The 12,027-nt window shown below is 36.3% G+C and overlaps 1 protein-coding gene across 6 annotated transcripts in view; it reads left to right on the forward strand.

Annotated features, from left to right (window-relative positions):
* Window positions 1–2,159: 2,159 nt before the first annotated feature.
* YTHDC2 (YTH N6-methyladenosine RNA binding protein C2) overlaps window positions 2,160–12,027 on the forward strand; it is a 62,264-nt gene continuing 52,396 nt past the window's right edge. For 5 of the 6 annotated variants that reach the window (XM_031448831.2, XM_064483200.1, XM_064483197.1 and 2 more), the window contains exons 1-3: window positions 2,160–2,543; window positions 3,995–4,085; window positions 11,091–11,287. In XM_031448831.2, the coding sequence (XP_031304691.1) occupies window positions 2,360–2,543; window positions 3,995–4,085; window positions 11,091–11,287 (472 nt within the window). In that variant the 5' untranslated portion in view covers window positions 2,160–2,359. Of the gene's footprint in view, window positions 2,544–3,994; window positions 4,086–11,090; window positions 11,288–11,422; window positions 11,755–12,027 lie in introns of those variants that run through there. The other variant, XM_064483213.1, reaches the window with a different exon arrangement.

Genomic DNA, 12,027 nt, shown 5'->3' on the forward strand with positions numbered 1-12,027 from the left:
TACCTCCATTTAAGAAACAAACAAACAAATAAAAACAAAACAAAGGAAGTTATGCACTGAGATGGAAAGTAGTATGTGTCTGACCCCACGTAAAATGTTTTAAGTTTTATCACGACATATTTTGGTGCATTCAGATATTATCTTCTATTTATGTTTTGTCCTGGAATGAAGCTAGGTCTTATAATTAGCTGGGCTTTGCCTCTGTCACCTCATTAATTATCAATAGCATGGCCTTGGACTGGTTTTTGACCTCTTCCAGCCTATTTCCTCATTTGTATCATGAGGGACTAAAACTACTTCACAGGGTTTTGTGTGAAATAAATATATAGAGTGCCCCTGGGAACTTAATAAATGGCAGGCATTGTTATTCAGAGGAAATTAGGATACACAGAGATCAACAGAGTAGAAAATGTTCACACAGTTCACACCTGGTAACCATGCCAAGACCAAGCTGCTTATCCAGAACTCTTTCTAGTAGCCAATCAAATTGATTAGGATTCCAAGGATTATGAAGAAAGTTTTCAGAGGGTAGAGATGACAAATCTTAATTCCAGATTCTACAATGTGGCCAACCAACAAATGTTTATTGTATGTCCATGCAGTTCTAGCTGCTGGTGAAACAGTGACAAGAAAAACAAGATTACTGCTCTTAGAGAGCTTATGTTATAGAGGGAAGAGCAAATAAATAAATAAGTAAAATAATTTCAAACAGTGGTAAATGATAATGGGTTGAGGTAGGAAAGCCTATCTAGGTAAGAGATGGAATTCTGGCTTAAATGGTGAGAAAGAGGCATTTATATGAAGTACTGGGAGGAAAACTGTCATGTGCAGTAGAAAACTGAGAAAAGTGGAAAGTTCCCCTGATGGTAATGAGCTTGTAATGTTCAAGGGACAAAGAAATTAGTGCGTTTGAACACTGTGAGGGTGAGAATGGCAGGGGGTGAGACTTATGGAGGTAGACAGGCCAGATCAGGCAGGGTCTTGAAGGTCTTGGTAAGGAATTGAGGGTGTTTTATAGTTGCAATGGGAGAGTGCTTTTATAGGGATGTTATCCTACTTGAATTATACAGTTGTCTCTCCATATCTGCAGGGAATTGGTTATAGGACTCCTGAGGATACACAAATACGAAGATGATTAAGTCCCTCATATAAAATGGTGTAGTATTTGCATATAACCTACGCACATCCCCCTGTTATACTTTAAATCAGCTCTTGATTGCTTATAAAATCCAACACAACGTAAATGCTATGTAAGTAGTTGCAGCCCACAGCAAATTCAGATTTTGCTTTTATGGAACTTCCTGGGATTAAAAAAAAAAAATCCATGTGGTAGTTAGTTGAATCCCCAGTTGAGGAACCCGAGGGAACTAAAGGCTAAGTCTATTTTTTAAAAGATCACTTTGGTTGCTCTCTGGAAAGGAAGACCAGAGTGGAAGCAATTACAGTGGCTGGGTTTAGGTTTATGTTAGTGGAAGTGTATTCAAGCAAGTGGATGTTCTCATAATCTTTCTTAACTTCCGTGGAAGTGTATTCAAGCAAGTGGATGTTCTCATAATCTTTCTTAACTTCCCAAACTAAAGGGTTCCATCTTCCTCTTTCATCATCTCATGTGGCATACAACTACCATGTAATCATTTTCTTGTTTTTTGCCTGTTACTCCCATCTAGGAGTGCTATCTATTTTACCAGGTAAAATACACCCGCTCAATTAAATTTGCTTTTCAGGTAACGAATAATTCTTTACTGTATGTGCTCCCAAATAGTGCGTGGAAAATACGTATACTAGAATTGTGTTCCTTACCTAAATTCATATAAACTGGGCATCCTGTATTTTTGTTCGCTAAATCTGGCAACTCTACTGCCACTAGAATAGTAACTCCATGAGGGCAGGGACAATTTCTGTTGGTTCCCCAGGGCATAGCATAGCGCTCACATGGCACATAGTAGGAACCTACACAGTTAAGGAAGGGTTTAACCAAAGAGTGAGCGACTGAGTAAGTGGATGAACGAGCGCCTCTTGTCGCGGGGGTCGATGGGAGACAACGGGGAGAACAGCTCGGTGGGGAGCTTGCGATACGGGTACAGTGCCCCAGAAGCGTCCTGCACGCTGAGGTCACGGGCGCCGCCGCGCCGGTGACGTCATCACGCCCGCGCTCTCCGCCGGGCTGCGGCTGTAGTGGCGCCGGCGCCTCCTCGGCTGCTGTGGTGACTGGGGGCTTTCTGGAGAGCCCGGCCCAGCGCGGGCCGCCTGTGGAGCCGTCCGGCCCGGCAGGGACCCCCCGAGGCCCATTCTTCCTGTCATTGGCCGACCGTCAGCAGGCCTGGCCGCTTTACAGCGAGGAGAACATCTCCTCAGGGCCATGTCCAGGCCGAGCAGCGTCTCCCCGCGGCCGCCGGCTCCCGGCGGGGGCGGGGGCGGCCCCGCGCCGTGTGGTCCTGGGGGCGGCGGCCGGGCCAAGGGGCTGAAGGACATTCGTATAGATGAGGAGGTGAAGATCGCGGTCAATATCGCCCTGGAGCGCTTCCGCTATGGGGACCAGAGAGGTGAGGTTCCTGACAGGGACCCCGCCGGTTGCCCCGCCTCCCTGAAGCCCGACCCTGCATGGGAACGGGCTTCCTCAGAGGAGGGAGGGAGGGAAGACCCGGGCCGCGCAATGTGAGCGGGGGCCGGACCAGACTTGTTAGCCCTCCCGGGGAATGTGAAGAGCTGCCCGGCGTCTGGCGGACCAGCTGGGTTGCGAGGCACTTGCCTGGTGTCCAAAGGTGAAAGAGTCAGGATGCACCGTCGCTGGAAGTGTTTCTTTCCCCAGGGAGAGGCCTTTCGGCAGCTTTGCCGCAGTTTTTAGATATTGTTAAGCATCCCCCCCCCTTTTTTTTTTTAAAGTAGGAGGTCGTGGTGCCCTTAATCGAGACACATTTAAGTTACGGAAGTAGAGGAGCCGAAGGAAATCAGACAAATAAATGCGGTGGCAATATCTAGTATTTTGTTTAAATCCCAAAAGCATTACGCTAAACACTTGCTAAACACTTAAGAAAAGAATTAAACTTGTTCTGATAGATGAAACATCTTCCACATCTCTTAAGTGTAGAAAGCTCCTTGTCTTGAGTCACACAGTGCAGAACCAGTAGCTGACCTGTGATCAGTATTGAGTGCTGATTCCGATTTGCTGGTCTAAGTAGAAGACCCCGTACTCTGAAACTTACGAGTCCAAAACAAAGTGACCTGGGCAGAGTATTCTGAACTTGCATTAAACAAAGTTGAAGCCCCAGAAATAGAAAATACCATATCCAGTCTGATAGTGATATATGAATTCTATGCAGTTTTGAAGACAAAGTAATCTGATGCTGAGCATTCATAGTACTAGAGCATACCTCATCATTGAAGGAAATAAACATTTTGTTAAGCAACTAAGAAGTAAGATAGTAAAATAGGTTAATCAGTCGTTATACCAGCTCATGATTCCAGCAAAAATAATAGTAGTAATCTTTGGTGAATATCAGAGTCCTTTTGCACGTTTAGGTTTCAGTGTTATTAATATCAAAACTTTGGTAGATATTCAGTACCTTATTTTATTGCGCTTTGCGGGCATTGTGTTTTTTACACACTAAAGTTTTGTCATAACTTCAGATGATGGTTAGCATTTTTTAATCAAAGTATTTTTTCAATTTATGTATGTATATTTTTAAGACATAATGCAGTTACACAATTAAAATAGACTGAAATATAGTGTAAGCATAATTTTATATACACTGGGAAACCAAGAAAATTTGTGTGACTTGCTTAATTATGGTATTCATTCACTTTATTGCAGTGGTCTGGGACCAAACCTGCAATGTCTCTGAGGTATATCTGTATCTGCTTTTCACATAAAATATGTAAATCTGGTTACATGAGTATGACTTTTTTGTATTTCATATCTCTATCTGTGTATTGAAGCAGTTTGAAAGAAAATTGCCTGTCCACAAATGATACTTTGTGGTTTTTTTCCATGCAGAGATGGAATTTCCTTCTTCTTTGACCAGTACAGAAAGAGCCTTTATTCATCGATTGAGTCAGTCTCTTGGTTTGGTTTCTAAAAGTAAAGGGTAAGCTGATAACTTTTCTTAATTAAAAAAATTATTTGCTAACAAAAAGAAATATTTTTGACTAAATAGTTATTACTGTTTTAGATTCACATCCTTGTATTGTATGTAGATGATCTGATTCATGCGTGTGTCTAACCCAGCTCTTTGCTTTTCCTCCTATCCCGTTTATTTGTTTTCTCTGGTTGGTAGAGGATAGAAAAAGAAGGGAAATGTTTTTTGTTTTTTCTTTTTATTTGAAGGGAAATGTTAAGGTGTGAAAAAAATGGTTTAAGAATTGAAGCTGATTGCATTGAGAAAGGTATTTTCTTCTTTTTATAGAGATAAACTTTTATTTTTTGAGGAATGGATGGACTAAAGATAATAAGTACAATTCTTTACAGAACTTACCTCTTTTAATGCTGCTGTACTGTAATGGTAAGCTTTAGAACATGTGCTTGTTTTCTTTCATGCTAAGTCAAGAATCTGATGATTAGAAATGATTAAATAAAATGAAACAGGAGGAAACATACATGATTTTTGAAGGTCACTGATCCATAATGGGGAAGAACCCTATGAGCCGTCCAAATTGAACTCTAAAATTCTGTGGCACTGTTTCATTTTGGGAATAAGAATGGTGGGATTGATAATAGAGTAGGGGTTCTCAATATTGGTGTTATTAACATTTTGGACTGGATAATTCTTTATTGTGGAGGGCTGTTTTGTGCATTGTAGGATGTTTAGTAAACCATACCTAGCCTTTACTCACTATATGCCAGTAATACTTCCTCCCCCAGTTGTGACAACCAAAAATGCCTTTAAACGCTTCCAAAACGTTCCCCTGGAGCAAAATTGCTCCCGATTGAGAACCACTGAGATAGGTGGGGGGAAAAGATTAAGTTTCAGTTCCAGCTTTTAGGTTAAGAAAAGGGAAAACAAAGCCATAATGAAGTGAATATATTAATATTTAAATATATTAATAAATAAATAGTAAGAAGGTCCTAAGAAGAAAGTAGCTGAGGTAGGAATTTCTTGCATATGATGTCCACCACAGTAATGATAATTACTGACTGAGAGAGGAGTTTAATTTAGGAGCATGTGCATTTTGAACATCACTAAGGCCAGTGTTGGAATCCTGGTTAGGTTCCACCTATATTGTAGACCTCTGAGTAGGTAAAACATTGCCCTTGAAAATAAAAATAGGGTGCACAGCCACAGTCCTTTATCCAAAGACACTTGGGCCAAATATGTTTTGAGATGCAGGTTTTTCAGGTTTTAGAAAGTCATCAAGGTATATTTGTAATGTGTTATGTAATACCCCTAATAAGAGGTAGGCATTTTTAATCACATTAATATTTCTGCTGGAAAATGTATGACTATTCACACTAAGATAAATAAAGACTATAAATAGTTCATGTCAATTTAACCAGGTTTTGCTGCCAAAAGAAGTTGCTGCAGACTTACAAAAATCTTTCACTTCTCAGAGCCATTTGGGTTTAAGAATAGATAAGAAATTGTGGGCCTGCATTAGAAAACACCTGTTATAAATGCACAGTTCTGTAGCTACATCATTTCTATGGTTAAATAGATTTTGAATTCTGAACAGCTAATTTAGAAAGGACCATTAGAAATTACTCTTAGAAAAGCAGTCCATTAGACTTGACTACCTCTACTTTTGTTAAGTGGCATGATCCTTTAAGGGATGGTCCAGAAAGAAAAAAAGTTCTGGGAAAGGAGAGAGCAAGAAAGAAGTTATCAGGACAAAAAAGAGGAATGAGGAAATACTGAAGAGACGGGGAGAGAGAGAGACAAAAAAGGAAAGAGATGCTAAGGGAAGCAAGGCAACCGCCTGCTTCTCTCAACCCTATTGTCTATGTCTAATTGTCCATAAACCCTCTTCTTGGTAAATATCCAAGCTCTTTCCCTCCCCTTTTTATCTCTAAGCAAATCTGAAGCAGTGTTTATCTAGTGTCCTTATCACTTTCAAATGCCTTTCCTTCTTTTTACCTATATAAAGAACTAAATCACTTTGAATATATTTATTAAATCCTTTATTTTCATTTATATGAGAATTTGTACCTGACTTTTATTTCATGGGTTTTTCTGTTTACCCTTAAGTAAAGTTTTTTTTTTTTTAAACCTCCTAGGATTAACTTTGTTAATTTAACAAGTCAGTCTTTCTTTTTTCTTGTCTTTTTTGTTTTTCCTTTTGTGCCTGGTATTATGGTTCCTTAATACCAGTTTAAGTGACTACCTGGTGTGGAGGAAAGGGCAGGAGACCTAGATTCTACTCTTAATCTCTGGCTGCCTCGTTATTTAGCTTTGGTCATGTCCTGTAATTTTAAAGGCCTGTTTTATTAAATGTAAGATGTAAAGGAGTTAATCTCTTTGTGTTAGTTAAGATTCTGTGATCCTGTAGTTTATTTTTAGTCTCTTACAAGGTTTTTAAAAGTAGATTATAGTATGGAGGATATAGCTCAGTTTGTGTTTAGTATGCATGACGTCCTGGGTTCAATCTCAGTACCTCCATTAAAAAAAAAATTAGATTCCAGATTTACTGTGTGGTAATTTACAGTTTTTTTCTGATCACTTTTTTTTTTTAATCTCCTTTCTTTCAAAATGAGGCCATGTGTGTTGGGTTTTGTTTTTTATCTCCTCTTAAGAGAGGTGAATTTACTTTGGAATTGATTACTTTTTATAATTATTCATCTTTTGGTGAAAATACTCTTGTTGAAGTAGCACCCCCATTTTGTTTTCTTTAGTGTATCTTAAAGTTTTCTTTGAAATTCTAGTCAAATTTCTTTGAAATTCTAGTTAAAAATTTCATCTCCTTATAATTTGTTTCATTTTTTCTCAACTGATGTCCTTGTGTTTGGTTCTAAGCACATTTTTCTGTATTTGCTTTATTCACAAATAAAACAAAATTCTTTCCTATTCTTTTTGTCCAAGTTAGACAAAATGAATTTTATAAAGTGAACTTTGTTAAAAATTTTGGGAAGAGAAAATATAAAAGAAAGCAGGTTTTCCAAGTAGAAATTTTTTATCCTGTGATTGCTAAGTTGCTGCTTAATAGGTATCCAAGTGTTCTACTCACCCTGACCAGGAGGCTCTGTCCTACAAGTCCCTGCTTTCAGGTTTGAGTTACTGACTCCCTTCTCTCCTGCCCTAGAATGTTCCAGACTGTACTACCCCTCTCTTCGCCCAGCTAAAATAGGAAAAATGGGTTAAAAGTGATGAACCCTGTTAATGAGTTTTTGGATATCCATTAAAATAAAGCCCTACAGTGTACAGTAATAGTAATAACAGCAGCTAACACTTACTAAGTGCTTTTGTGCAACAGAAATTGTGCAGGGTGCTTTAAGTATATTATTATTTAATTCTCACAACAGTCTTGTCTAGTAGGTTCTATTTTTAATATCTGGTCTCTAACAGATGAGGTGATTTGAGCTTAGATTAAATAATTTTCCCAAGATCACACAGCTAGAAGTGGCAGAGCCAACAACTGAACAGTTAATGTTTAGCTAATTAATATTTGATGCTCATAGTAAGTCATAGTAATGTTCTAAGAACTATGAGGAGTTAAAATAGAAATATTAGGTAAGTCTCATCTCTAAATTGCTTATAATCCATTAAGTCACAAAAAGAAAAGAATTTACCACAAACAGTGATATGACATGAAAGTAATTGTGTTTAGTGACAAAGTTAACTGGTTGGTTTATTAATTTCTGGTAATCATAAAAAAGCACAAATTTGTATTATGCAAACTTTAATACATTTACAATTCTGTATTGCAGTATTGGGGAGAAAGTGGTTTGGAGTTAGGTCTTTTCATCTACCTGCCTAATGGAAGTATAAATTAAGGAAAAATGAAATTATGTATTTACTAGACATCAAACAAATGTGTGCTATCTTTTTAGAGACATTTGCCCTTGGTGGTTATGAGCTTTTTAGGGAGTCATTTCAGATTTTGGCTCTTCGCAGATTTTTAAACTGTTCTCAGATTTGGAAAGTGGGGAATAGCAAGGTTGTATTTGAGGTAAACTTTTCAATAACATGCCATGTAAATTGAAACATTCATATTAAAATTGCATTAAATTTGATTAGTTATATCATCATCTTTCTTTAAAAGAAAGAAGCTATCAAAATATCAAAACTTCATTATAACATGTATTGATTACTTTTACCCTTTGAACGTTTGAAGTTATGATCTTATCTATACGTTTAGTCCATTCACTTTTATACTTAAATATGCCATATGGGACTTGCATCTCATTATTTTAAAAAATTCTTATGAAGTTAATTTATCTAGCATCTTTTCCATGTAGGTAGTTTCTAGTTAATTATGCTTTGTAAAGGGGATTGTTAAGTTTTCATCAAAGTATAGTGTCCGTTACCTTGGAATGAAAGGATAATGAAGGGATCTCAGTGTGGTAGTTTACACAGTAGGACAACTCTAGTGTATTCATTCTCACAACAATGAGGTGAGTATCTTACTAAAATTTCACTAATTTTTAATTATACCAGTTTTTATCAGTGTCACTGTGGTGCTGAATGGGATAGGAACGAGCACTAATTGCCACAAATAAAATTTTTTACTAAAACGTAAAAGCTACCAAATTGATGTTGTCTTTCTGCTCTGCCATCTGTGTTTAAACTGAATTTAGTAAATTTAAAATGGTAATGGCTAAATACTCACGCTTGCTTAGTATGAGTTATTATTACACATTAATGCTGTATTATTATTAGGCAATCTATGTTAGGAAAGTTTCCATCTGACCTGTGATTTTAGTTGTGAGCTTAATGAGGAAAGTCTATATTTTCCTCAACTTTGTAATCCCTGCTTCTAGCATAGTGCCTGGCATACAGTAGGTGCTCCATATATGATGATTGATTGAATAAATAAAATTAGTTAAAGGTGAAATATAGAAAAACTTTACTGAGATGATTTTTAAGAAAATTAAAGCATCTTGGAGCTAATAGAAATATTAGAGATTTAAAAATTAACTAGTATACTGTGTCAGAGAAGTAAATTATTTTTGATCATATAGTTAGTTGGAAGATTATTACTAGCTGAACAAAAGCCTGCTGACTCTTGCTCTAGTGCTCATTTCAGCACATTCTGGCCTTCTATAGGTAAAATTTTATGAAGTAAATGGCACGGAAGGGAAATGAATGATTAAGTCTGTCGTGAGTGTACTGAAGTTTCAAAAAGGCCCATGGGAAAAGAACCTCTTACAGAGAACATCTCAAGAATTCAGTAATTCTGATTTACCATGGGAAATGACCAAAATTTCTCAATCAGGTTAAATTTTAATTATTTCATCTTTATGCCATTATATAAGCATCACTAAACACTCGTTAAGGAGTAGATGATAGCATAGAAAGCTTATAATTCATTACAGAGTTTTCAGAAATTAAAAATCTTAGTAAATTGAAAGCTTCATTTAGAAAACTTAGATAGGTTATTGCAAGATATTGAATATAGTTCCCTGTGCTATACAGTAGGACTTTGTTGTTTATCTATTTTATATATAGTAGATAGTATCTGCAAATCCCAAACTTCTAATTTATCCCTTGGCTCCCCTGCCCCTTTCCCCTTTGGTTACCATAAGTTTATTTTTTATGTCTGAGTCTGTTTCTTTTTTGTAAATACCTCTAATGAAAATGACATGAAAAAGAATATATATAAATGCATAACTGAATCGGTATGCTGTACACTAGAAACTAACACAACATTTTAAGTCAACTATACTTTAAGTAAAAACAAAACCGAAACCAAAAAACTCTTCCAAAAAAAAAAAAAGATAGCTAAAACTATAGGTTAATCTTCAGTTTTATGTCATTCTTATAATGAAGATATTGTTGAAAAAATTTAAATCTAATGAGAATTAGGAAAATTATACACATAATTTTCTTTGTATTTGTGGCTCAGTTGCTCATTTCTAGAATATGATAGTGGAGTTAACAAATGGTAAAGCATTTTATGAAATGTTTTGGGTAACTTTTGTTTTAATGTAAGAATTGATAATTTTTCCTGCCTATGATTATAATAAAAGCTTTCATTTATTTTGTACATACTCTGTAACAGATACTGCCCTTTACTTACATTATGAATAGTCTTTTGAGGCAGATATTATTATTACCTTAGGGTCAGAGCTATTAAATAATTTGCTTATGGTCCCACAGCTAGTAAGTGGTAGAGATGGGATTTAAATCCAGATCTGTGTGTTTTCAGAGCCTGTCTTTACCAGTACTACATTGTACTAGATTATATACATGTATTATTGAATCATTCAAATTATATTTGAGGACTTCCTATGTGTATAGCATTATACTTAGTACTCTTGAAGCTATGAAAGGCGTAAAAGACATGGTCAGTCCTGGACCAACTGGAGAAACAAATACACCTACATCAAGTAACTTGAGAACAGTTACAAATCATCATTACCTTATAATTGAAGGCTAGAGTCAGAGCTTTGGATAATTTCTTCTTTTTTTTCCTAGTATACATTTGAAATTACTTGTCAGTTACTGATGTTATTTTCTTCCAGGTTTCTAAACTTGGCTTTCTTAACAGGTTTTCATGGGAATGTGGCATTACCAGCATACTGGGAAACATTCAATGGAATATAGTCTGGACAGTGAACCATAACTTTTCCTTTATAATTTTTAGATTCTTTTGTTCATATTGATTTTCTCCCTCTATATGGTTCCCAGCATGTATTAACTGGTCATGTTTCATCCACCATGAAGCCTGCTAATACAAACTTTAAGACTGAAGGGTAAGTAAGCCTTTTTTGCTCATTTAAAATTGGATTTGCAGCATTTTGAAGTTTTAATTGAAACTAGTCTTGTGGCCACTTTGGCACCAACCCCCTTTTTACTATATCTTGGGATTTTCAGTACCTTATCCCAAAGCATTTGGTCTTTTTCAGTGTTTTGCTTGAGACATGTTTTCTAAGTAGGTATACATCATATGTGAACAAATTGACTACGTATAGTAAATAAATGATTTTTATTAATATTCAGAAAGGGAGCAAATAGATACCTAACTGTGAAGAAGAAAGATGGATCAGAAACAGCTCATGCAATGATGACCTGTAATTTGACTCATAATACAAAACATGCTGTTAGGAGCCTAATTCAGAGATTTCCTGTCACCAATAAAGAGCGTACTGAACTTCTGCCCAAAACAGAAAGAGGAAATGTGTTTGCAGTTGAAGCTGGTATGTATTTTCTGGGGAGCTTCCTTGTTTATTCTATTATTTGATGACTGTTCTTTTTCTACTTAAAGTTTATTTTTAAAAACTAATGTGAAATAAGAGTTCTCATTTTGAATAGTTTGTTAGAAATGATTTAAGAGCTGTGAAAATTTTGAAATGAAATGCATTGTTTAGGCATGTCATGAAGGTAGATTTTTTGTTTAAATGTTACAGTAATAGCTAACCGTTTATTGAGCACTTACTGTGTGCTAGACAAATAGGGCTTCATAGCAACCCTTGCAAGCAAAGAATTTCCCCTATTTCACAGGTGAAGAAACTGGGGCTTAGAGAAGTCAAGTAATTTGTTAACGGCCACTCAACCAGCCAGTAAACTGCAGAGTTGGGATTTGACTGCAAGGTCTGAACTTTCCTATATTATGCTGCCGTGACACAATAATGAGTGAGATTTTGAATTGGGGCTTTAGTTTCTGGTAAGAGACAGGACAGTCTTCAGTACATTAACTTGCACAAAGGTAGATTAATAATAAATTTAGGTTATAAAATGAAGTTGTACTGTTTGGAAAACCAACTTTTATAGTGAGGAAATTATTTTATTACCTACAGTGACATAATTTGCATTATATCTGTTCTTGGAGTAGCTTTGCAGAATGCAGAAAATGCATGGTCCTAGATATCAAGGAGTTTTAAAAATAAATGCACACAAAACTATTTTGAGTTATGTGGAGAAAATAAGACACATTGTA

Source organism: Camelus dromedarius, chromosome 3, assembly GCF_036321535.1.
Source record: "Camelus dromedarius isolate mCamDro1 chromosome 3, mCamDro1.pat, whole genome shotgun sequence".
Taxonomy (NCBI): domain Eukaryota; kingdom Metazoa; phylum Chordata; class Mammalia; order Artiodactyla; family Camelidae; genus Camelus; species Camelus dromedarius.